We start from the raw sequence: 25,695 nt of genomic DNA on the forward strand, positions 1-25,695 counted from the left end.
AGGGAAAGAAGAAACACAAATAGCAAAGACAGGATGAAATGAATTCAAGGACATAGCATATAGTTTGACATTTTAAACAGAATTATAAAATATTGCCATGATTACATACTTTATACAAGCATATCCCAACTGGCGAAAGCGCTGGAACAAATGTGAAGTTGGGGGGCATCTTGGATAATCTCTTGAACGCAAAAATTCGTCCTTTAAGACAGACAATGCAGTAGAAAATCGGAGCGCCTTGATTGCATAGGTACCTCTCAATACCTACTCAGGTTAGCAAATATTAACACAAAGACAATACAAACTTAACACTACATATGGTTCTGCATACAATGGGTGTTGGGGGAAGGTAAAGTACTGATGAGTTATTTAAAGTTTTATAGTACATCTGGAGAAAGCAAAAGTGATGCACTGCAACCTTCCCATCCACTTTCGGAGGGCTTCAAATGTTAGTTAACATGGTGGGGTATCTAACACTCCACATCAACTTCAACTCCTCTTTAACTTCCTAACCAAACAAGAGAAGTAACTCTTATCCATAAATAATTTTTTCTTATGCATAAATAACTTTTATCCACTTTTACCTCCCTCCAGTCTCTCCTCCTCACCTCAAACAAGCAAAAGATGAAAAACAAAGGAGTTGGTAAATAATTTTTACCTGAGTGAATTGTGGGCCTGACTGGGATAATGACACAGCAAGATCACCACAAACTGGTGGACCTCTAGCAAGTATGTCGAGAGATCGTGGAGTTATTCGTAGACTGTCAAACCTTCATATAGAAAAAACCACAAAACTGTCAAATATTCCTGTACCAACAAGCTTTTGTGCAAGCACTCATGGTAAAATAACAACCAAAAACCTACAAGAAAACTGTCATCATGTCGAACAAGTATCTTCCTCTCCCATTTGTATTCAACTATTAAAATCTCTTTATATATTTTGCAATATCCAAATTCCAAGAATGGAATGAAATGGGACCAGTTAGAGACTGACTAGCTTGGATTTGAGCATAATTGAGTGATTTTTGATGGATTCCAAGTCCCAAGAAGACCTATGACCTTTTTTTAGCAAATACATGTGGAATCTAGTTAAGATTGAGTTCTTCAGAATTGTCGCATAGATCCAACAGATTTTATATTATCCTATTAATCAGATCTTCCACATTCACAATCCACTGAAAATTTTCTAAATACAGATCTCTAGCCTACTATTCAATTCTTGCATCTTTTGGCAGTTGACCAGATACACCATAAAAATTAGACCTCATAACCTCCACCACAGGACAACATCAATGATCGGAAAAAAGCATGTGGCTCTGACTATGTAACTGACGAAGTTTTTAAGCAAAGATGATTCATTCGACAAAGCATTCCAAAAATAAAAATTAAATACATTTCCTTGTTGGCAATATATTATAAATGTTAGCACCAAGACAGAACTAAATAGTACAATCAGAACACACATTTCAGCAGCATGAAAGAAACTAAAGATGCCACACTAAAAGCGTCAAACATCTTTTTCTTTTTTGAAACTGGTAACTTAAAGCGTCAAAATTTTGTAGAAGGAAAACCTTGAGGTTATCTGATATAAGATCTCTGAGAGGTCAAGCTTCTGTTCAAAATGTTGTTGCATTGTGGAAAACCCAATAAGGAGAGGTTCAAGAAGTCCAACAAGACAGTTTTTAATTTCAACCCCTTTCTTTTGCCTAGGATTTATATCTGTAGGGTTAGCAAGCAGCAGCCGATCATTCAAAGCTCCAAGCAGTACTGCACAAGGAAGTCATGCAGGCAAAGTAGTTAAGCACCCAAGATTGCATGAAAAAAGATGTAGCCAACAGAAAACAAATAAACCAGGATAACCCCAAGCATAGAAACATGTACATGCAGTTTGGAGCAAGACTTAAGTATCCACCTGCATTAGGCATACTAATTGAAAGTATAGTCCTCACTTTGCCATCCCATCCAAGCACACTAACAGCAGTGGCAGTTGAAAAAAGAAGTGCAGGCCCAAGCCATAGAATAGATCTATAGTATCCAAGAAGTTAAGAATCCCAGCAAAAAACATAAAATAGCCTACAGAAAAGATAGTAAAGAGACAATAAAAAATAACAAGAACAATAAAAGGAATGCAGCCAAGGATATTGAAGGAAGTCCTTTGTCAAACTTTGTAGAACTGCATGCCAATATATCTAGATCTGCTGAAACAATAAGCACCCTATGTGTGGTCAATACACCAGCAACATAGCCCCTGAGAGTTTCTTGCCATTGCACCTGGAAAATATCATACATGAGATGGAAGCAGTTCTTGGGAGAAAAACCATAACAAACAGGAACGGGACTCAATATGTGCAGCTGCTAACAAGACTTGATAGAGAGAAACATAACCTGAAACATTTACCTGGAGGACAATCTCATTTACTTTCAATTTGATAAATTTTCTTCCTTCCGCTTTTGTTGATATGTAATGGCCGTCAGCATTTGAAAGGCGGTAATTTTGAACCAGTTTTACCAAGCCAATCTGGTCACCATGGGAAGCAAATACCAAAGTTGATTCTACAAAACCAAAATATTCGGATCAGGATTGCCACAGCAGATTACATAATACATTTCACGAAACTCCATCACATACCTATTGGAGTTGAGAAGATGCGATGAACTTCAGTTTCGAACATAAACTGCATTGGACCCTTACTGGTACCATCAGTGTCAGTAGACTGGTTTTGATCAATTGCTCCATTCTTTTCATCCAACACTTGTAGAGCAGTTCCAGGCAAAATATACAAGGACAGCCCAGTCTTATCCTCATCAAGAATTGCATAATGATTCTCATTAGGCCCAATAAAGGCAGCGTCTAGACCTGGAACATGGCAAAGGAGAGTAGACTCTTTAAGTATCAAAATAATGAGTTATGGCAGAACCTGTTTACATGTTAAGAAGCCAAAACTAAAAGCTCTGATAGACGGTGAAAACCTTTAATTGTAGTTCCTTTACTATTAGCAAGTTGGGTATCTGTATTTTCCCAATAAAGAACCACTTCATTTGTGGCACCACTGAACTCATAAACGATGAGGAATAGGTGCTGCTTTTTACCATAAATGATGTACTTTGGATGAAATTCTACATTTCCAGGAATCTGGAAGAACAACTAATTTGTCAGTTTCAAAAGTGCACTAGTACTGCTAAAGTATACTGCTTCAAAATACTAACTGAAAACAATAATTAAGTATTACCGATGCATAAAGCTTCTTGTAAACATTTTCTACTCCAGAAGACAGATTGTATGCCATAAGGTTTGAGCCTTCTACATAGAAAGCCCTGACAGGATAGTGAAGAACTCTGTTCTCTTTATTGAAAAAATTTAGATCCAGATGAAATGGCTGCACAAGATAAGCTAATTAGAGCTATGTCAAGCAAAACCATGTGAAGAGGGTAGAAACTTAAACAGTTGATAATAATTACCTGACAAACTGGGACATCTTTCAAATAATGTTTAGTATCTAGGATTGTGATGAGAGGTAACCGAGAAATTGGAACAGTTTTTGCATGACCTTCCATAAAATGCTGCCAAAAATAAGTTCGTAAGGTGACTTTTTCTGATAAATATTGACTTCTTGCCTCAAAAGGCAAGTTAGTGTCAATTTGACTTTAGAGAAATTGCCTCAGAGCAACATATGCTTTGAACAATGAGGCCCAAAGTGACCCCAGTTAAACGTAATTGGTTCTTTAAATTCAACTTTGAGGAGTTCCATTACTGTCGGCATTATTTGCATATTGCATGCTGAAATTAGTTATTTAATTGCAATTCGGCTATGATAGTACTGATTGAATATTTGGCATTTTTTGAAATTTTGTAAACTTTGCACTTCATTTCTCATTTTTTGCTTCAAGCCCCATAGACCTTGTAGCTTTTTTGTGCTTTCACATTTAAAAATAATGTCCTAAACAGCACACAATCATTTCATCTGAAACGCAACAATTAGATTCAGCAACACGATGAAGATCAACTGTTGAGTTTGTGAGAAAATATAGGAGAAAATATTATTGAATTGTGTAAGAACAATATTACACAAAGACCCTATTTATAGACACTATAAAACAATCCTTTTCCAAGTAGAATACTATAAACTATTCATATTTCTATTCCTATTCTAAGTAGGATACTATAATCTATTCTTATTTCTATTCCTATTCTAAGTAGGATTGTGTACACCTATTCCTATTCTACCACTCCCCCTCAAGCTGGTGCATACAAATCATATGCACCTAGCTTGTTACAAATATAATTAATACGAGGACCGGTGAGGGACTTGGTGAAGATATCTGCAAGTTGATCACTTGACTTCACAAACTTTGTAATAATATCTCCTAAGAGTATCTTTTCTCAGACAAAATGACAATCAATCTCAATGTGCTTAGTCCTCTCATGAAACACTGGATTTGATGTGATATGTCGATAAACACAAAGTGATAAATTCTTGAATTGCAATGTTGAACTTCTCAAACCAAGCTTGAGAAGACTGTTTCAGACCATAGAGAAACTTACACAATCGACATACAAAGGCTACTAGACTCCTCCTGAGCAACAAAATCAGGTGGTTGCTCCATATAGACTTCTTTCTAGAGATCACCGTAGAGAAAAATATTCTTAATGTCCAACTGATTAAAAGGCCAATGGAGAACGACACCTATAAATAGAAAAAGGCGGACATATGCTATTTTAGCCACGAGAGAGAAGATATCATTGTAATCTAGTCCAAATATTTGAGTATGCCTTCTTCTTTTTCTTTTTTTTTGGCGAAAGTAAATCAGAAACAGAATGAAAACACGACAGAAAAACTCAGATCTCTCAAAACCAACGCAATGGCTACTGAAAAATGCTCGAAATCTAGTATAAAATATATGGAACATCTCGAAATCAAGAGATGAGTAGATCTTAAACAAGAAAGTCACCGTAAAACTGGCCGAAACATGCTCACACCCTAGATTATTAGATTTGATGGCTGAAAATGGTTACAATCTAAGAAATAAAACTATATGGGTAGGGCCAGAATGATGGCATGACCCTACTGAGAAAGAGAATGATATGGGTAGGGTCGGAATGATGGCACGATCCTACTAGAAAACAGAAATTATATGGGTAGGGTCAGAATGATGGCAAGAACCTACCCAAATAAGAAAGTAGTCACCGGAAAGATGGCACGGTGCTACGCAAATCAGATATGAAAAAGTAGTCACTGGAAAGATGACACAGTACTACACAAATCGAATATGAGAAAGTAGTCACCGGAATGATGCACGGTGCTACACAAATAGACATGAGAAAGTAGTTCGAAAAAATGCACGGTACTACGCAAATTAAGTATGAAAAAGTAGTCACTGAAAAGATGCAAGGTGCTACGCAAATTAGATATGAGAAAATAGTCACCGAAAAGATATACGGTGGCCCAGACTTTTGCTAACATAATCATTGGCCAAGCGGGCGGCATAAATGAGTAATAGCTGCTCGCTGGCAGCGGAAGCTCTTTAATTCTTTACCAAGATCGTGGATGCGCTGATACTATGTGAGAAAATATAAGAGAAAAATATTATTGAATTGGTAAGAACAATATTACACAAAGACCCTATTTATAGACACTATAAAGCAATCCTTTTCCAAGTAGAATACTATAAACTATTCATATTTCTATTCCTATTCTAAGTAGGATACTATAATCTATTCCTATTCTAAGTAGGATTGTGTACACCTATTCCTATTCTAACAGAGTTAAACTAGAATATCAAAACAAGGCAAAGAGAGAGTAAAATCACTTTTTATAACCTTTTTCTTCTTCTTTCTATTATTACATGTCATGGCTATTTATAGCCTAGTCTATACTTGCTATACATGGAAATAAAGCAAGCCCACCACATGGCATGCATACCATATGAAACCTATTTGCAAAAAAGGGATAAGATTCCTTACACTTGGAAACAAAACAATAACAGTTCTTGGTAAGATTTTTAATAAGGCAGCAAGTAATGCGTATTGCAAATAACTATGGATACTTTTTACATGGACATCCAAGGAGGAGTGTTATGATATTATGAATGCCATGTGGATAATGTAAAACTCCTTAGCAAGTAATGCATATTGCAAATAACTATGGATATTTTTTACATGGATATCCAAGGGGGAGTGTTATGATATGAATAATGTAAAATGTCTTACCAAATAATGTTATTGTTATAGTTTCCAAGTGTAAGGGATCTTATCCCTTTTTGCAAATAGGTGTCATATGGTATGCATGCCATGTGGTGGGCTTGAAATATAGGATAAAAATAGCCATTACATGTGATAATAGAAAGAAGAAAAAAAGGGTTATAAAAAGTGATTGTACTCTCTGATATGATAAAGACTGATTTATACAATCTACGTATAATATAGCTTGCATGGAACTACCAATCAAATCAAGTACTAAAGTTTTTTTGTGTGTGTGAAATAAATGGTATCATTGATGGCATTAAGTAGATGCTAAATTACAAAAGATACATCCAACAATAAAACTGAGTCAGCTCCATAATATAGACAGTCTACTCTAGGATCAGGGAAAACAAAATGCAAAAAATTGTCTTAATCTATGTGGTATTCAAATTTCTACTAACACTTCATTCACTAATTATTTATTAAAAAAAGACAATTTATTTTCCTAGTTGATAGTTGGTTAAAAACATAATTAAAATGTCAACGTGTCACATTCAATGTGGTACTAAAGTGGGCACATCTTGTAAGTATCACTACCGCACGTCATAAAATTCTCACATGATTGGCTCAAGAAAAAAGATAAACAGTACCAGAAGAGGCATTTTAAAGACATAATTACATAAAGTAATGTCTCATTTTAAGAACTTTTAAATGAGAAGGTACATAGTATACACAATTCAATAAAACTCCATTTTTCTCTTAGAAACCTCATGAGAAGTGTTGAAAGGTGCAGAGGTCATTCTTATAACTTTCTACTTTTCATAAAGATTCAATAATGAAAATATAAAAGATATGTGATACATGGAATACTTCAACCTTAGCAAATTAAGTGCACCTTCCCTCCTATTAGAATGTCCCACATCGATTGAGAGAATACGTTGTCTCTTTATACAATATTGAACAAGTATCACCTCATGAGCTAATTTTTTGTGTTGAATAATACTCAAGGCCCATTTTATTAACATGGCATCAGAGTCAAACACATCTTTTTCCTTGATCCACCCAATGTTGAACTCCAAAGATTATATTGTTCAACACTCCAGATGCCAAGCCTTGGGGCATGCGTGGTGTTAGCATTCCCCACATTGGTTGAGGGAGTGAATTAGTGTCTCCTAATAAGATAGATGTTAGGTAATCCTCACCTCATGAGCTAAACTTTTGGAGTAGAATTACATCTAACAATCATTTTCTTAGCAAACTCCAATTCATAAATATGAAGGGCCTCCCTTTTACTTTAATACGTCCTTACAAATGCCTCCTGTTGTAATAGTTTACCATCCCCAAATGCACATCAATAATGCCCTTCTTATTACTTGCCGCCGCCACTCTACATATCCCTAACCCACTATTAGCTAGCAATGCAACTCCTCACAAATTATGAAGAAAGTTTGGTTTAACGAAAGATTCCATTATTTTCTATCATAGAAAAGACAAGTATTATTTTTCGGGGGGGGGGGGGGGGGGGGAAGCTTGAATGCACCTTTATTATTCCATAAAGTACAAGCTACGTCCCACCAATACATAGGGTAAGTTTGTCAACCGAAGATTAGGCAGATGAAAAGAAATCAACTAGAATTTTTGTAGCCTCCTCAAATTTTACGAAAGATCTATATAAGATAGGCCATACTTTCCAAAGGAAAATATGTGAAACAAAGAGAAAATGGCTTACGCTATAAAGAAAAGCCTTTCTTGCTATATCCGAAATTGTGAGATGACTTTGTCTGACACAAGAAAATTAACCAAACATTAGTTGTAAAAACCTTGTGGCAACTCAAATAGATAAGTAGTAAAATCAGAGAATTAAATAAGTAGACTATATGGAAAAATAGTGAACCAACAAAAATTCTCAAAGAGAAGTAACACAACCTCGTAGTACAATTGCTATTTACTATCAAAGATCAAGTATTCTATTCAATGTACTAGAGTTGCCAAAATGGATAAACATGACAAAAGGATAGACTACACCCTACAAATAATGAGTGATAATGGACATTTATTAAATGCATAATTTAGAATAAGACTACAGAGGTGAGAATCGGGTGTCCTTAGGCTACAAGAAATAAATTAAGCATACCAAGCTCTTCGACCTCGCCAAAGATCAGTCAAGGCGATGGAAGATGCCTATAGCCTTACACCACCAAGAAGACAAGAAAACCACTCTACCAAATTTGGTATCATCACTTCTGCAGTGTGGTTTTCATTTTGGAAGTCAAAATATATTTTCTACCTCTACTGTGACACTCATGTGTATCTTTCATTATGCTTATATAACGGTAACTGAAGCTTAGTTTAGTGACGAGAAATGCAATTTGACCCTTTCAGCATTACTTAAACATAACGGAAGGTACACTTCCTTTACCGCAGGTTTGAAATCTTTTGAATTGAAAACATAAGTGACGACTAGCATATTTGATTCGAACTGAAAAGAAAAAATACTGTAAGCAGGAATGACGGTTTGATAAATTACTAACCCACCCTCCTTAGCTGAAAAATCGTGTAAAGATAAATGGTCATAAGAACAAATAGATAGTACTAACATTTTTTTGGTTCACTTAAAATACCAAATCCAAAAGAGAAGAGAACTAACATGCAACAACAAATCAGTAACTTACAAGTCACAACTAGGATATCCTAAATGTTACTAGCTCTGATAGAAAGTGAACAATACTAAGGCTTAACTCACCCTTTCAAATAATGTTCTTGCAGCTGCGCTTTAAGTTGATGATCAGCTAAAATTCCGGATGAACCAAGGGCTGAGAGCTTTTCCTTCAAGACAGATGCTGTTCAGGATCATGAAGTTAGAACAACAAGGTGAAGATACAGATCACTTAATACCACAGTTATATCAATGTGATAACAAGACCACCTATAACCACATTTAAAGTACATTTATTCCAAAGCATCATATTTGGATTACAGATTACGTTTTTTTTTCTTTTTTGATGAAGTATTGATGCTCTCGGGCTCCCCTTGGACACATATGCTATACAAAAGTAGAAAGATTACAGAAAAGTATAGTCCTCTAGAAACAAAAAAACACCATCATCTATCTACACTAATAAGGACCGTCTGTGGTCGCACTAAAAGTTAACCAAACTCAGAAAGGAACATACTGATTGCATATTCTAAAGGGAAACAAAATAACAGCAATTAGCAAATGCCTCTTCCAGTATCCAATTGAAGACCAGAAAGGGGATAAAACTAAAAACAATAAGGACGACTAGGTGCACGTAAGCCTCAGCACACTCCTTCCCCCATCAACAACCCAAGATATGTTAAGCACATAAAACAGAACCAATTACATGCATCGAAAAATCGTTGCACATTCTATTATTTTCCAAGATCATGTGCAAAGCAACAAAATAGTACAACCGCATAAAAAAGTTAGATAAGCTGATGGGATCAGAACTAGAGTAACTAAATGTATCAAGATATTGTTGCCAATTCCGCAAAATAATTTTCTCAGCAAGATCAAGCACATAACAACGACAACAGCACAGGCACATAAACAGCCACCATCATTTTGGAAACTGTATTTTTCATGATTAGGAAACTCTGTTAAATCATATTAATAACTGAATCCCAGGTCCCAGAGAAATCAAATGAAGAACCGACCAACACTTGAACAAAAGAAGACCGACTTGATAAGCAAATTTGAACAAACCTTCATTGATTATATAAATGCTTTCAGTTTAAAAGGAAGGACTAATAGAACTTAAGACTTGCAGGATAAAATGAAATCCATGAGAGCTCCAATATAAGATTGGAGAGGTGAGATAGCTGATAAATATGGGGAAATAGAAATGGGGTGGAGAACTAGAGCTGTCACTATGCCTTTTGGATGTGGGCTGTGGATAAACATATTGAAGGGATGGAAAGATTTTAATGTAAATATCTCATTCAAGGTAGGAAATGGAAAGAGCGTCATTTTGTGGAAACATACGTGGTGTGGGGATAACTTACTGAAAATTGAATTTCAGAGTTTGTTCAGAATATCATGCCAAAGAGACTTGATGGTCCAACAAATTAGGAGAACACTAAGTGGAGACCTTTTTGATATTTAGAAGGGATTTCCACGATTGGGAGGTGACTGAGCTTCACAGGTTGTTGGCCATTCTACATAGGCAAGTCATTTCAGTTGAAAACTCTGATGCTTTGTGGTGTGGTTTGGGGAATAATGGAGTTTTCTCTGTTAAATCTTTCTATGATTAACTGTTGGTTAGGGTCTGTGTGATGCATGCAATATGGACACGACAGGTGCCGAGGAAGGTGTGTTTTTTTAGCTTGTTTGGCTGCTAGAGGGGTGATCTAGACAGCGCAAAATCTTAGAAAGCAAAAGATTGTCTAATGTCAGTTAGTGTTACATGTACAAGGAGATGGGTGACAACGTGGATCATCATCTCCTACATTGTGTTTTTACCATGAGGTTACGGTGGGACATGCTTCAGTGGTTTGGAACTTTTTGGGCAATGCTAAAAATTGTGAAAGACTTGATGTTTTGTTGGAGGAGAAGATGTAGGGCATGTGACGTGATTCCTCTTGTGTTGAGTGGGTGATTTGGAGGGAGAGAAATAGGAGAGCTTTGAGAGGGTAGAGTTGAGTTTTACTCCATTGAGTAATAGCCCTTGGTCTCTTATTTTTTTTTGGTGCACCCATAAAGTTCCTAGTTGTAAGAACAGGTGGATTTTGTAGAGAATCACGTCTTTTTTGTAAATTATTTTCTTTTTGGTAATACCCATTGTGTACAGCCAATTTTGTTGCCATGTTTATACATGAAATGCTTTTACCTGATAAAAACAAGAAGATATGATATTGAAATCTAATAACCGTAGGAAATAAAGCATCTAATAAACGTAGGAAATAAAGCAAACAGCAATATTATTAGTTTAGAAATACCTGAAGATCCCCTTGCACCTTGCAGAACTGCAAATAATTGTTTCCTTCCATCCCTAGTAAAAGCAGCTTTATTTTTTCTATTGTCAGCACCAGTCAAACTCTGTAAACAAACACAGAAATGCCATGAGTGTCAACAAAAGTCACATGTACATGACATAAATCGAAACGCTCACCATAAAAAGCAATGCAGACAGATTTAATTTGGGGTGAACTTCTAAAGCCCTTATCCGAGGAAGTGGATAAACTGCTTCTCCTCCTTGCTGAGATAGAATTCTAGGGATGTCAATGGATTCAATTGCTGCAACATAGCAGTTAACTTATCAATATATAGCATCAACAGAAAGGATCACATAGAAACAAGTAAAAAAGGAAATACAAACTCCTGTCTTTATTGACACAATGAGTTCCAATGTGAAATACACATATATTGTTGATAGCAGTAGAACCCAGACTCCACTTGTGGGATTTCACCGGTGTGTTGGTGCTGTTGGTAGCAGTAGAAAGAAAAAGATATATACTCCCTCCATTTTAGTTTATACAAATTTATTTGACAGGGCACGGAGTTTAGAAAGAAAAAAACTTTTGATACTTATGGTGCTAACCATGACATTTTGTAGTTATATGACTTTAGAAACTTGTGGTCCTAAACATGCCATAAAAATTTTTGTGGCTATAAAAACTTCTAAAAAAGCGTAAAATGGAAAGTTGAGTTAAATTGTTTCCAAATTCAGATGGAATTGTTCTTTTTTAGAACGAACAAATACGGAAATAGGGTCAAATAAACCAGAGGAAATAGTAGTTATTTGTAGTTGGTTTGATCCAGAAAATACAACATAATGTACTAAATATGACTTTACGAATGAATTTTGTATCTTCAAAGTAGTTGAAGTTATGTGGAAAAAAAAATGTAATTTATAAGTGGATAATACTTTCTGTTCTTTTGGATGTTCTCAAATAGAAAAAATATCAAATAAAACAAAGAAAAAAGAGTACTATTTGAGAACAAGATCCATGATGCGCAATGTTAGTTCCAAAAGGTTTGTGCATGTCATCCTTGCATAGGGGTCTCTCTATCATTTCAATTTTTTTGGACGTCCCTGAAGGAATGATAAACGGCAGACTGATGCATGAACCAACATTCACGCAGGATTCGGAGGACCACACCCCGCGGGTGTGATGTAGACTGCCTACATTGACGCAAGCATCAATGGTTGATTCCATGGCTCAAACCCATGACCTATAGCTCACACAAAGACAACTTTACTGCTAGAATACCTTGCTTATAACCTCAACCAAAAAGAGCCTAAACTTTTAAATATGAGCTTTTTGTTTTTTTATCAAACAAAATGAGTTTGCTCTTGTCCTATTACAGAAGAAATCCTTTAATCCAGCTTGAAACACCATAGAGGAGCTTTCTCTAAAAGTAAAAACACCTCAAAGGAAAACTTAAAATTGAGATCAACCTATGTTTTTACCACCATATCTGAACGGTTCATTTAAAAATCTTTACTACCTCTCAAAACTCTTAAAAAAATTGGCGTACATTAGAAGCTCCTCATTCATGTCAAACAACTTCACCCAAAGTGATCTCAAGACAATTTCATCAGGGGGTTCAAAGAATTGAATGTACCAGCAGGCTCGAAAAAGTTTGCTTGCATGGGTGGCTTGTTGGGATTCAGTACCACCCTTGTTTTCCACACTTGAATATTTCCATCCTTGGACAAAGTGACCAGCAATCGCAGCATTGGCAGCCAAGAAACCGATGTGATAGGTTGAGAACCTACTTGTGTACTGTTATTGCAAGCAAAATATTAAACATTACAATCCACCTATGCGAAAGAAATGTAAAATTTCAATATTTAACATCAGAAATTGGAACTTCTACAATTGGAATTATAATTGTCAGAGTTGGTTTTCCCAAGTTTAATCAGCAAAATACATGATTCCAGAACCCATACAGGTGTAATTTTTATTCGACATTTCCTTTCAGAATTCACGGGTTATTTATCATGCACATATTTCTTTTTGAGAAAACGCACTTCAAAAGGAAATGAGATCTTAGTGAAAGCAATATAAATATTGAATAAGACTGAGCTGTCGGCTAGTTTTGAGAGAAGGAACCGCAACATTAGTCAGAAAATTCAGGGAGAAAGAACTGGCATATTGGTTGCAAAGGCCTAAACTGAGCTAGATATGAAAAGACATCAGAAAAGATTAAGATCACGGAAATTGCGAAGTATGAAATGTAAAGTCAGCCATAGCCAGATTGTACATCACTTACATTCCAATCATCATAGGCCTTTCAGTTGATACATCCCATGCAAGAAGAGTACCGCGTCTATCTCCAATGAAAAGCCATTCCAATGTTGGATGAAATGCAAATGCACCAGCACCAACCAGCTTGATAGTATTATCCACTATATATAGCAAATAAACGGGCTTTCATGCAAGTTCCACCAAGTTGAAACTATCCAACTAAAGAGAGAATATATTAAGGGACTCTTTTAAATCTCACATTGTAAAGTGTAATGTACAGCATATGTATGGATGTTATAAGCTCGAATCAAGCCTTCCGCGTAAGCTACATACTGAAATCAAAAGGGAGGGAGAAAAGGTCAGATCAAATTGGCAGTCACAAACTTTGCCGGTCAATCATGAAATGGGAGGCTTTAATTGAACTAAACATGTTACCAGAACAGGGAGTCGAGGATGGCAAGCAAGATTGACGATAGGTTTCTTCAGGTCAGTCTTTATTTTTGTTGGTGCCTTCCCACCTTCCACAGTTCCAACAACTTCACAAGAAGAGAAATGAATCAGAAACACTTGCAATAAAATAGCTATTCAAGAACGAAAAATTGCTCTGAAACTAGTATTTGACTGTAGAAACATAGCAAATGAAGAAACATTTTTTTAACACCATGGTGCCTGTCAAATTTGCGCACACCTCGACTATTCCACCAGTTACCTGTTACCCTCCACCACCACAAGTACCGAGTAACTTCGTCCACCAAGCAATAGATAAATGGGAAGCAATAACCTGGTGCTTTTCATCTCTGTCGGGGTTAAACCCTTGTCTCCAAAGTTTTGCAAATGAAAAGACTCTTCACAAACTACCAAGTTCTGACTAAGTTTACCAGTGATATTTCCTTATTTTTTTAATGGGCTACGGGCATACAAAGAAAAGAATGATATGGAAGGAAAGGAGGCTGCTGTATTGCTCTTTCAGGGATAAAACGCTTCAAAGCAGAAGAGTGGAATCCAGAAGGACAAAATACCTCATCAAGAAAACCAGAACAGAGAGAGATTAAGGCGGAAGTATAAAATGTTGCAGGCACTCGGTTAAACCACATAAAACAAGATACTAACACTCCTAAGGAAATATGGAGATAATGTGGCAGCATTGACAGGAAACAAGTATTGACTCGGCCATAATTAATAAAATGACAAAGGACTCTTTTGAAATGCACATCAGCATAACAAGAAGCAGAAAAGCACAGGATAGTTAATGCAGCTCTCCGGACTAACATTGCCAAGACTGCAACCCAACAACAACATTACACAAGAAACAACAACACCACACAGCTCTGGCTTGCGTCTGCAACTCCCAACAGCTGGATTACATCTCTCATGCCCATATAACCCATCACTCAGATGGTGAATAATTAAACTAATTAACAACACTGGTGCTTTTAGATAATGAGTAAATTTCGAACCAAGGACACATATCCTAGGAGCAGTTATCAGCTAGAATTCGCTTTTTTTAAAACAATGCAAAAAAAAAACTAATTGTATATGTGTGTAGAGGCATGAGCTCCAACTAAAATTTTGGCACACCTGTTACACTCATCCTACGATGGAAACCAAAAAATACAACAGGTTGAAGAGGAGTCAATGCAAGATGAACTTCAGTATCAGAAGAAATGCGTTCTGTCCTCTTCTCAGGTGAATGTAAAACACATGTTTGCTCTGCATCAAAATCACATGAACGCATTGTACAATCCTGCAATAAGCAGCAAGCAAAATGAGTACAATTTTCCTTATGCAAGATAATAGCAGAACGAGTACCGACAACAGCAATATCCGAGTTCAAATACCCCAAATGCTAGAACAGGTGACATCATTGGAGCTTTAAACTCAACAGTAAGAAACCATTGAAATTCATACTGGAACAATGCGAGTATTAAATTTTTGCTATATCACAGACAAAAGAGGATAATAAAAATGCATGCTAGCCTTATCAAGGGGTTTAAGAACTCTTATGGGAATATATAAACTCCCACATGGGGAAAAGAAGGTCGGGAAGCAAGAGCAGGGAATCACAAATCAAGATTTCACTAAGAAAATCATAATGCCTTTTGAACCCAACACTACATTAGACAATATGCAACAGACACTGATAGGGGAAACTCACGTTTACCAAATAGATGTAGGACACTAGCAGATGAATACATGCACAGGAATACATTTATACTAATATGTACTCTGTCGATCATGCATAGTATATATGGTTTACTTCCTGTAAAGTGTAACCTATACAACCAGCAAAAGCCATGTCTTAGCATTATTTTAAGTATGCGAACAATTTTATTTATTTCAACAGCCAACAACAATAAACAACAACAACATACCCAGTGTAATCCCACAAGTGGAGTCTGGGAAGGATAGGATGAACGTAGACCTTAACCTTTGTGGAATAGGGAGGTTATTTCTGATAGACCCTCGGCTCAAAAAAAAAAAGAAATTGAAGCAGGGTTGCAAGAAAAGAATAATATGACAGAACTTTACCAATTCACAAAAAAAAACAAATAAAGCAAGACACCAAGACAGGCTAGAAAGAAAAAAATAACGGCAGCTAAGTGGCGAGATAGACACAACCAAAGAAGCAATAGGTAACAACAAAAAGGAAATAGAAGATAATTTGCAAGTACTAAATAAGAAATACGAATACTGCTAATAAGGAGAAAAAGGGAAGAGATAGCCCCATATCTCTCGCACATAAAGGTGTTATTACACTCAGCTATCTACAAAACGTTATCCCTAATCCTTGACCTCCAGTTTTTTCCTATCTAGGGTCATATACTCAGTAAGCCAAAGGTGTGTCATGTCCTGTGGAATTACATCCCTCTAATTCTTCTTCGGCCAACCTCTACCACCTCCCACCTCTCACACTCACTGGTGCATACACACACCTCTTTTCACGTGCCCAAATCATCTTACCCTTGCTTCACTCATCTTTTTTCTCCACGGAGGCAACTCCCACCTTACCCCAAATAACTTCATTCCGAATTATATATCTTCTAGTATGCTCACACATCCATCTGAGCATCTTCATCTACGTTACCTTCATATTCTGAACATGTGCATTCTTGACTGGCTCGCACTCTACTCCATACAACAATGTAGGTCTAGCAACCGCTCTATATAACTTACCCTTAAGCCTTAGTAACACATTTTTACCACACAAGACCGTGTTACGGGTGCACGACATCCTCGTCAATCTCCTGATTAGCTTGTATTATGGACCCAAGATACTTGAAACTTCTTCTCTTGAGTATAGCTTGTGCATCAATCTTTACTCCCACCTCCGCCTCATGCATTATATCACTGAACTTGCACTCCAGCAACTCAGACTTGGTCATGCTTAACCTAAAATCTTAAGACTCGAAAGTCTGTCTCTAAACTTCCAACCTAGGGTAAACTCTCCATGTGTCTCATTAATCAATACCACATCATTTTTAAATAAGGGATAATAGTCCGAAAAATATCCGAACTTTGATGATATTTTTTGTTACGATACCAAACTTTGGATGGGTCCCTATTATCCTCCTGAACTATTTAATAGTGCATTTTAAAAGTATATTCGTGGTTGCGTTATGTTTGAAGGTGTTGTTGTTTGGATCAAAATAGCTAGTTGAAGCATTTTCTTGTGTTGATGTAAGTTTAAAAGTATTTATGTTTGCTAGTCTGTATGGTTGAAGTCAATGAACTTGATTTTGTGTTGAATGTAATATCCTTGAAGTCAATGAAAAATCTAAAATTTTGACTTCAAAATCAACAATAATGTCAATAGTTATCAAACCCACAAAAATTTGAAATAACTCAACCATGAATATACTTTTAAAATGCACTATTAAATAGTTCAGGGAGGTAATAGGGCCCGTCCAAAGTTTGGTATCATAACAACAAATTTCGTCAAAGAACAGGTATTTTTCGGACTATTATCCCTTTAAATAATATATAACATGGCACCTCACCCTGGATATGTCGCGTCAATTCATCCATCACCAAGACAAACAAAAAAGGGCTAAGGGTTGAACCCTGTTGCAACCCAATCACAACTAAAAAATGTTATGAGTCACCTCTCATTGTTCTTACCCAGGTCTTGGTGTTCCCTAATATAATCCATTGTTACACCTCTAGACATCAAACATCTCCGTAGAACCTCCTCGGGGATATTTTTGTATGCTTTTTCTATATAAATAAACACCATGTATAAATCTCTCTTCCTATCCTTGAACTGCTCCAATGATCTCCTTACAATGTGAACAACTTCTGCCCCAGCATGAATCCGAATTGGTTCTTGGAGATGACCACAGAGCTCCTCAACCACCTCATACTACTGCCCTTTCTTAAACTTGCATAATTTGCTTAGTAGTTTGATACCCTTATAGTTGCAATTTTAGATATCACCCTTGTTCTTGTACAATGAGATCATTATACTCCACCTCCATTTTTCTGGCATTTTAGTCATCCTGAAAATCACATTAAACAACTCAATCAGCCACTTCATACCTACTTTGCCTGCATTTTTCCAAAATTCTATTGGAATCTCATTTGGCCCAATTGTTCTTCCCCCCTTTATCTTACGAATTGCCCCTTCAACCTTTGCATATTTTATGCCCTTACAATACCCAAAATCTCCACGACTCTTCGATTGCTCTTAACTCTCCCAATGCGATATCCTTATCTCCCTCTTCATTCAAGAGCATATGTAAATATGTCCATCATCACCGTCTAATGTGTGCCTCTTCTACAAAATTTCGCCATTCTCATTCTTGATGCATTTCACTTGGTCCAGATCACAAGTTCTACCCTCCCTCACCTTGGCGAGCCTATACAACTTCATATCCCTGCTTTTTCCCTCGAGATCTCCATACAAGTGTTCAAAGGATGTTGTTTTAGTCGTTGTAACTGTTAATTTTGCTTCCATCTTCATTGTCTTAAACAAAACAAACAACAAATAAAAGAGGTAAAAAAATAATAACTATATGTATCATAGTGAGAACCTAGAGTTTCTCACTTTTGTTATTTCTTGTTTTTATCTTGTTTTCATCTTGTTTGTCCTTATCTGACCTCTTATCTTGTTTTCTTCTCTTGAAGCCGAGGGTCTTTCGGAAATAGCCGCCCTACCTTTCAAGGTGGGAGTTAGGTCTGCGTATACTCTACCCTTCCCAGACCCCACATTATGGGATTATACTGGGTTGTTTGTTGTTGTTGTTATAGTTATAAAAAAATTCTAGTACATATAATTTGAAAAGCTTTTTCCTTGATATCAAGGTATCTGATTGCAAAGAGAAAAGGAACCTAGAGTATCATGAGCGATGTGAAGAACATTGTTTGCTAGGGGTGTATATGACTGGGTTGGTTCGGGTTTTTCAAATACCAAATCAAACCATTTGTATTGGATTTTTAAATCTATAAACCAAACCAAACTAATTAAACTCGGATTTTTCAATCTCGGGATTTTTTGTGTTTCTTGGGTTTTCGGATTTTTTTGAATTTTCCGGTAAAGTATTCATACCATCATATAATTAACTTGTGCTTCAAATATTTCTTTAATCCTACAAAAATACAACTATCTAAGGTGTTTCTTAAGAAAAATAACACAAAATATGAAATGAATGATGACACTAAAATATTCAACACAAAATAATAATGAAATCGCATAAAACAAATATTGCAAATTAATGGCTTAAGAGAGGAGGATAAGAGGCGCTTTTGGGAGGATTTGGACGAGTTAGTAGGAGGTATACCACCTACTGAGAAGCTTTTCGTGGGAGGGGATTTCAATGGGCACATCGGGTCTATTTCAGGAGGGTATGATGATGTGCATGGAGGCTTTGGCTACGGGGTCAGAAATGGAGGAGGCCTTTCACTTTTGGAATTCGCAAGAGCTTTTGGATTGGTCATAGCCAATTCGAGTTTCCCAAAGAAGGAAGACCACCTGGTAACATTCCATAGTTCGGTGGCTAAGACTCAAATAGACTTTTTACTCCTGAGGAAGGTTGATAGAGGTCTGTGCAAAGACTGTAAGGTCATTCCGATAGACAACCTTACAACCCGACATAAGCTTTTGGTGATGGATTTAGAGATCAAGATGATGAGGAAGAAGAGGGTCGGGGATGATCGATCTAGGATCAGATGAAGGAGTTTGACCATGGCAAATGCCCTGGAGATGGGAGAGAAGTTGAAGGTCATGGGGGCCTGGGATAGTAATGGGAATGTGACCAGTATGTGGGATAGGACGGCTAGTTGTATTAGGACTGTGGCAAAGGAAGTGTTAGAAGTCTCGACTGGTAGTCGTAGTTGGCATCGAAGAGACTGGTGGTGGAATGGAGAAGTGCAAGAAAAGGTGAAAGCAAAGAAGATGGCGTACGCAAAGTTGATAGAAAGCACGGATGAGGTGGAGAAGTGGACGAATAGGGAACTTTATAAGATAGCGAGAAAGAAGGCGAAGTCGGCGGTTTCGACGGCAAAAACAACAGCTTTTGAACGCCTTTATGCTGAACTAGAAGAGAAAGGTGGGGATAGAAAATTGTTCAGGCTAGCCAGGGCGCGGGAGAGAAGGGCACGCGATGTGGACCAAGTGAAGTGCATTAAGGACGAGCATGGAAAAGTATTGGTAGACGAAACCCTCATTAAACAGAGATGGCAGTCCTATTTCCATAAACTCTTAAATGAGGAAGGGGACAGAGACTTTGTGTTGGGAGATTTAAAACATACAGGGAGGCGTCGCGATTTTGGGTATTGCAGGAGTATTAAGGTCGAGGAGGTTAAGAGTGTCGTTCGTAGGATGCACTGGGGAAGAGCAACCGGACCTGACGAGATTCCTGAGGAATTTTGGAAGAGCACGAGCTCGGTAGGTTTGGAGTGGTTGACTAGGTTATTTAATGTCATCTTTAAAACGGCAACGATGCCCGAAGAATGGAGGTCGAGCGTAATGATCCCTCTATACAAAAACAAAGGGGATATCCAGAGTTGCAACAACTATAGAGGTATTAAGCTACTAAGCCATACTATGAAACTGTGGGAAAGAGTGGTAGAGATGAGGGTGAGGAGAGACGTGTCTATTTCAGAGAACCAGTTTGGATTTATGCCGGGACGCTTAACTACAGAAGCCATCCATCTTATGAGGAGACTGGTGGAGCAACATAGGGAGAGGAAGAGGGACTTGCATATGGTATTCATCGACCTAGAAAAGGCTTATGATAAAGTCCCAAGAGAAATACTATGGACATGTTTGGAGGCTAAAGGTGTACCTGTAGCATACATTAGGGTGATCAAGGACATGTACGAGGGAGCCAAAACTAGGGTAAGGACAGTAGGAGGGGACTCGGAGCACTTTCCAGTGGTAATGGGGTTGCATCAAGGATCAGCTCTTAGTCCTTTTTTATTTGCCTTGGTGATAGATGGATTGACGCGACAAATTCAAGGTGCGGTGCCATGGTGTATGCTTTTCGCGGATGACATAATCCTGATCGATGAGACTCACCGCGGAGTTAACGCTAAGCTGGAGGATTGGAGACATACCTTGGAGTCTAAAGGATTTAAGTTGAGTAGGACAAAGACAGAGTACTTAGAGTGCAAGTTCAGTGAGACACCTCAGGAGGTTGGCGTGGAAGTTAGGCTTGGTGCTCAGGCCATCCAAAAGAGAAGTAGTTGCAAGTATCTTGGATCTATCATGCAAGGCAATGGGGAGATTGACGATGATGTCACATATCGTATTGGGGTAGGGTGGATGAAATGGAGGCTCGCTTCCGGAGTGCTATGTGACAAGAATGTGCCACCAAAACTTAAGGGCAAGTTCTACAAAGTGGTGGTTAGACCGGCTATGCTGTATGGAGCGGAGTGTTGGCCAGTTAAGACTTCTCACATTCAAAAGATGAAAATTGCTGAGATGAGAATGCTGAGATGGATGTGTGGGCACACCAGGAGCGACAGGATTAGAAATGAGGCTATTCGGGACAAGGTAGAAGTGGCCTCGGTGGAAGACAAGATGCGGGAAATGCGACTGAGATAGTATGGACATGTGAAGAGGAGAGACACAGATGCCCCAGTGCGGAGGTGTGAGAGGCTGGCCATGGATGGTTACAGAAAAGGTAGGGGTAGGCCGAAGAAGTATTGGGGAGAGGTGATTAGACAGAACATGGCGCAGTTACAGCTTACGGAGGACATGACCTTAGATAGGAGGGTGTGGAGGACCCACATTAGGGTAGAAGGCTAGTTCATAGTCTCGTTATTCTTCTCTATTCATAGGCGTAGTAGTGCATTGCGATCTCTTGTGCTTTGACTTCTGATTTCTGTTATTTCTGTTATTATTTATTACTTTCTATGCTTTGATTACTCTATTTTATCTGTGACGCTTTCATTATTTATTTATTCGTTATTTGTTATTTGTATTTATTTATTTGTTATCTATTCGTTATTTGTTTGTTGTTTTTCTCATAAAGCTTTTAATTTCCTATTCTTATCTAACATTTTTATGCATTTATGCTTTTACTGAGCTGAGGGTCTCCAGGAAACAGTCGTCCTACCTTGGTAGGAGTAAGGTCTGCGTACATTCTACCCTCCCCAGACCTCATGTTGTGGGATTTCACTGGGTTGTTGTTGTTGTTGTTGTAATATGTCATAATGAAAATGATCATAATTTAAAAGTACTAAATCATGCTAAAATAAGTCTAATAAGTATTAATTACATGACAAAACATTAAAGTAAAAATAAAATTAGGTTATATATTTTAATTATCTAAACAAATGTAAACTAAAGAATAAATATTCAACATTATTATCATTCTTAGAGTTAAATAATTTTTTTACTGTTAGCATTAGTATTGATCCGATTTTGATGAGCTTTGTTAGAGTTAGTAATATCCATGAACTATGAGCTTGTTTGGATTGGCTTTTCAGTTTTGACTTATAAGCCAAACGTCATAAGTTAGAAATTCTAACTTATGGCTTTTGGCTTATTTTTGTCATTTTAGTTTAAAACTAGGTACTTCTAAACACTTTTTTAACTTACCCAAACACTACAAAACTGCTTAAAATATTTTAGCTTAAAAGCACTTAAAATAAGTCAATCCAAACATGCTCTATAACCTTCGTTAGACCACTCAAAATTCTAACTTTCAAACTTGAAATAATTTGTTAAAAGATAAAAACTATGAAAAAGTATAAGAAATGTTTATAAATTATATCAAAGTAAATATTTTTATGTATAAAATAAATTTTAAAAATTATATATATAATGTCGGACTGGTTTGATCTCGAGTTGACTTTTTTTAGTTTAAACCAAACCAACCCAAGTATAGTCGGAATTTTTCTTCCAATACTAAACCAAGTCAAACCAAACCACTAGTCGGGTTTTTTTCCGGTTTGACTCGATTTGTGGTTTGATTTGGTTTTTGGTTAAGTTTTGTAAACACCTACTGTCCATTGTGTCCAGAAGGATAATAAGTTGGTTTGTTGTTACTAAGTTATATGATTAAAAGAAACAAAAAAGATTTAAAAGAACCTGTTTCCATTTGAATGGGTTCACTGTCTGGACCTCTTTGGGCTTTTCTAAATAAATAAAAAAGGCCACCGTGCCATATTTGACTTTTAAAAAAAAAAAATTAAAAGAACAATAACAGATGACTACACAGAGTTGAAATTCAAAGACATGATCTTTCAGGATATAATAAATAACATAAGGAACTTATCAAAAAAACATAGAGACAGAACACTGAATAACATAGAGATTCAATGTGCTGAAGAGTGAAGACAGACATCATATCACGCCTCAGTTCGATTATCCTTCTCTATTAAATTTTCTTCCTTATGATTCTAGTAGCATGTCTTTTCTAGTTTCTTACCATGCCATACGAATCTATAGTACATGCAGTTCTTTTGTTGGTTGGTTGATGCAAGGAAAAAGGGGTTGTCTGAAAGTTGTCACCTCTTCAAATTGGCATCCTAACTGTAGCCAATAAGATAATCCTTCTACGCATAACAAACATCTTTTAGAATAAACTTTCTCAACTTATCGGAGCCAATGCACAAAAAAGAAAGGAGCTTTCTATGTAAGGTAAAAGAAAGAAGAGCTAAATGCATAATATCTGATATTTTCAGTGGAATGCTATATGCCAGCAGCCCAGCACCAAACCCTTGTCTCAAACAAAGAAAACTAAATGTAATCAATTAATTTCTCAGTGCAAATGAAAGTCTTTTGTGTAGTGGGATTTAATGATCACCCTTCCTAGACAAACTAATTACTGATAAAACTTAAGCACTGAAACATTGCCAGTATATCAACATGTAAAGCATTTTCTCAAGAAATCAGAACTGAAAACCCATTAAACTATTCCCATCCTGTAAAGATTAAGTTGTTCAGTTAATTGTTTTTGGGGATTCAAAGTTAGAACATGAGGATTTTTCACCACGTTAAGTGTTATCACTTGCAGGTTTTAACAGAAATTATTGAATCTATGAAGATATTTAATGAACTAACCTCAAGAATAGCAATTACACAATGTCCACTTGTTGGACTATAAGCCATACGAACAACGGGGGAACCAATGTCTATCGAAGCAATCTTGCTTCCGGTATATGCATCGAATTCTGCCCATTTAAAATATACTCAGCATCATCATACAGTTTATTAACGGAACATGATTGAAATTCAAAGATGAACATGAGAAGGGTTTACCAATTATTTGGCTTCCAACAGCGACAGCAAGAAGCGCCTGAGTGGGATGAAATGCGGCGGCGTGAGGCTGTAATGACTTTGAACTCCGACCAACATGCCGGAAATCTAAATGCTGTAGCGTCGCCCACTCCATTGATCCTCCCTAATTTAACTAACCGTGACCAATTTCAACGAAGAACACAAGTGATAGGTGACGATGAACGGTTGTTGATTGAGGTTTCAGATCCAGATCATGAAAATGAACGGATCAAATTCCAGATCAGATCCTCAAAAGCTTTGATGACGAAAATTACTCTGGATATTAATTAATCTATAGAAAAAGGGGTTGAAGAGATGATGGAGAATCTGATGCAGGATTGTAGGAAGTAGAAGAAGAAAATAGAAATTACTACTTTGCAAGCTACACAATTGCTGCCTTGCTGGGCTTTATCAAAGGCAAAAAGAAGAACTAACAGTAATTTTATTTTATTTTTTTCAAAATCTTTTGGCTATGCGAATTTTTCACTATTTGTAGGGAAAAAAATTCACCTATAAAAATTTCAAATACAATTTGAAGTTGTATTTAGAAAAACATTCAAACCCTATTTTAACTTTTACTTTTATAAATAAAAAATTCCAAATTTTCCCTAAAAAAATTATAAAATAACTTTATTTTAATCATATTTTATGTTTTTCTAAAATATATTTATTACAAAAAATATGATCAAACACATTTAACTCCAATTTCAAAAATGAAAGTTTCAAATAAAGTGTTTTTTTTGTTTTGCTTTCATGGCCAAATACCTGCAAAATTTGGCAAAAAAAAAGAATTAAAATCTCTTCAATGGTATTTATAAATTTGCATCTACTTTACACCAATAGTGTGTACAACAGAAAGTCCAAACAACATTATCTATAGTCATTTTTATTTGCCATGGATCCATGGTGTAAGTATTGAATTAGAGTAGTAATTTTTTAGATAAATATGTATTGTAAGGTTATTTGAACAATAGCGATAAGAAGTAAGCCGTCAATTTAAAATTAAGGTCAATTATATAAATTTTTACTATTAACACAACTCTATTTAAATCATGTCAGTCCAATGTCCAATAACGTATAATTAAAAATAATATTTTAGCTTAAATGTTTTTTTTTAAAAGGGACAAAAGATTATCAAATTGATTTATTTTGGGGGTAACTATCTTTTTTATTAATCACCAGTAAGTTTATTACAGCGCAATAACATAGTTCAATCACATATTGGCTACCTAAATCAGTATACTTAGCTATTTACACAGTCCAATTATAAGGTTTGTAGATTAAAATATGAGTCCTTGAACCAGGAGTTGAGTTTCATGTGTAGCTCTAACATTTCAAATGTAGGTAAATTCCCTGACTATATTCTCTATATTCCTACTCTTTTTTTCAAATATATTCAAGTTTCTCTCTATTCAGATGGCATGTATCGTTTCTATAACAACCTATCCGTGTCGTTATAAATAGGCCAATAGGAAAGGAATTTGCTTAGAAAACTTTAGCCTAAGCCAAATTTGGACAAATTTTGAATCATGTAAGGTCCAGGGTGACCTTGTAATAGGTGGGGGATCGAATCTTT

At 36.4% G+C, this 25,695-nt stretch overlaps 1 protein-coding gene across 1 annotated transcript in view; it reads right to left on the reverse strand.

The window, feature by feature from the left end:
• LOC129873627 (uncharacterized) overlaps positions 1 to 24,555 on the reverse strand; it is a 30,170-nt gene extending 5,615 nt beyond the window's left edge. Inside the window, exons 1-21 of the mRNA XM_055948755.1 lie at positions 24,102 to 24,555; positions 23,904 to 24,013; positions 14,972 to 15,137; positions 13,829 to 13,929; positions 13,653 to 13,725; positions 13,419 to 13,554; positions 12,768 to 12,928; positions 11,311 to 11,435; positions 11,138 to 11,237; positions 8,925 to 9,021; positions 7,911 to 7,962; positions 3,460 to 3,561; positions 3,231 to 3,377; positions 2,971 to 3,133; positions 2,630 to 2,857; positions 2,399 to 2,553; positions 2,143 to 2,271; positions 1,913 to 2,030; positions 1,572 to 1,767; positions 659 to 770; positions 110 to 264 (exon numbers count right to left, since the gene is read on the reverse strand). Of these exons, the coding sequence (XP_055804730.1) occupies positions 110 to 264; positions 659 to 770; positions 1,572 to 1,767; positions 1,913 to 2,030; positions 2,143 to 2,271; positions 2,399 to 2,553; positions 2,630 to 2,857; positions 2,971 to 3,133; positions 3,231 to 3,377; positions 3,460 to 3,561; positions 7,911 to 7,962; positions 8,925 to 9,021; positions 11,138 to 11,237; positions 11,311 to 11,435; positions 12,768 to 12,928; positions 13,419 to 13,554; positions 13,653 to 13,725; positions 13,829 to 13,929; positions 14,972 to 15,137; positions 23,904 to 24,013; positions 24,102 to 24,234 (2,759 nt within the window). The 5' untranslated portion in view covers positions 24,235 to 24,555. The remainder of the gene's footprint in view (positions 1 to 109; positions 265 to 658; positions 771 to 1,571; positions 1,768 to 1,912; positions 2,031 to 2,142; positions 2,272 to 2,398; positions 2,554 to 2,629; positions 2,858 to 2,970; positions 3,134 to 3,230; positions 3,378 to 3,459; positions 3,562 to 7,910; positions 7,963 to 8,924; positions 9,022 to 11,137; positions 11,238 to 11,310; positions 11,436 to 12,767; positions 12,929 to 13,418; positions 13,555 to 13,652; positions 13,726 to 13,828; positions 13,930 to 14,971; positions 15,138 to 23,903; positions 24,014 to 24,101) is intronic.
• Between the last annotated feature and the right edge of the window lie 1,140 nt (positions 24,556 to 25,695).

Source organism: Solanum dulcamara, chromosome 11, assembly GCF_947179165.1.
Source record: "Solanum dulcamara chromosome 11, daSolDulc1.2, whole genome shotgun sequence".
NCBI lineage: Eukaryota > Viridiplantae > Streptophyta > Magnoliopsida > Solanales > Solanaceae > Solanum > Solanum dulcamara.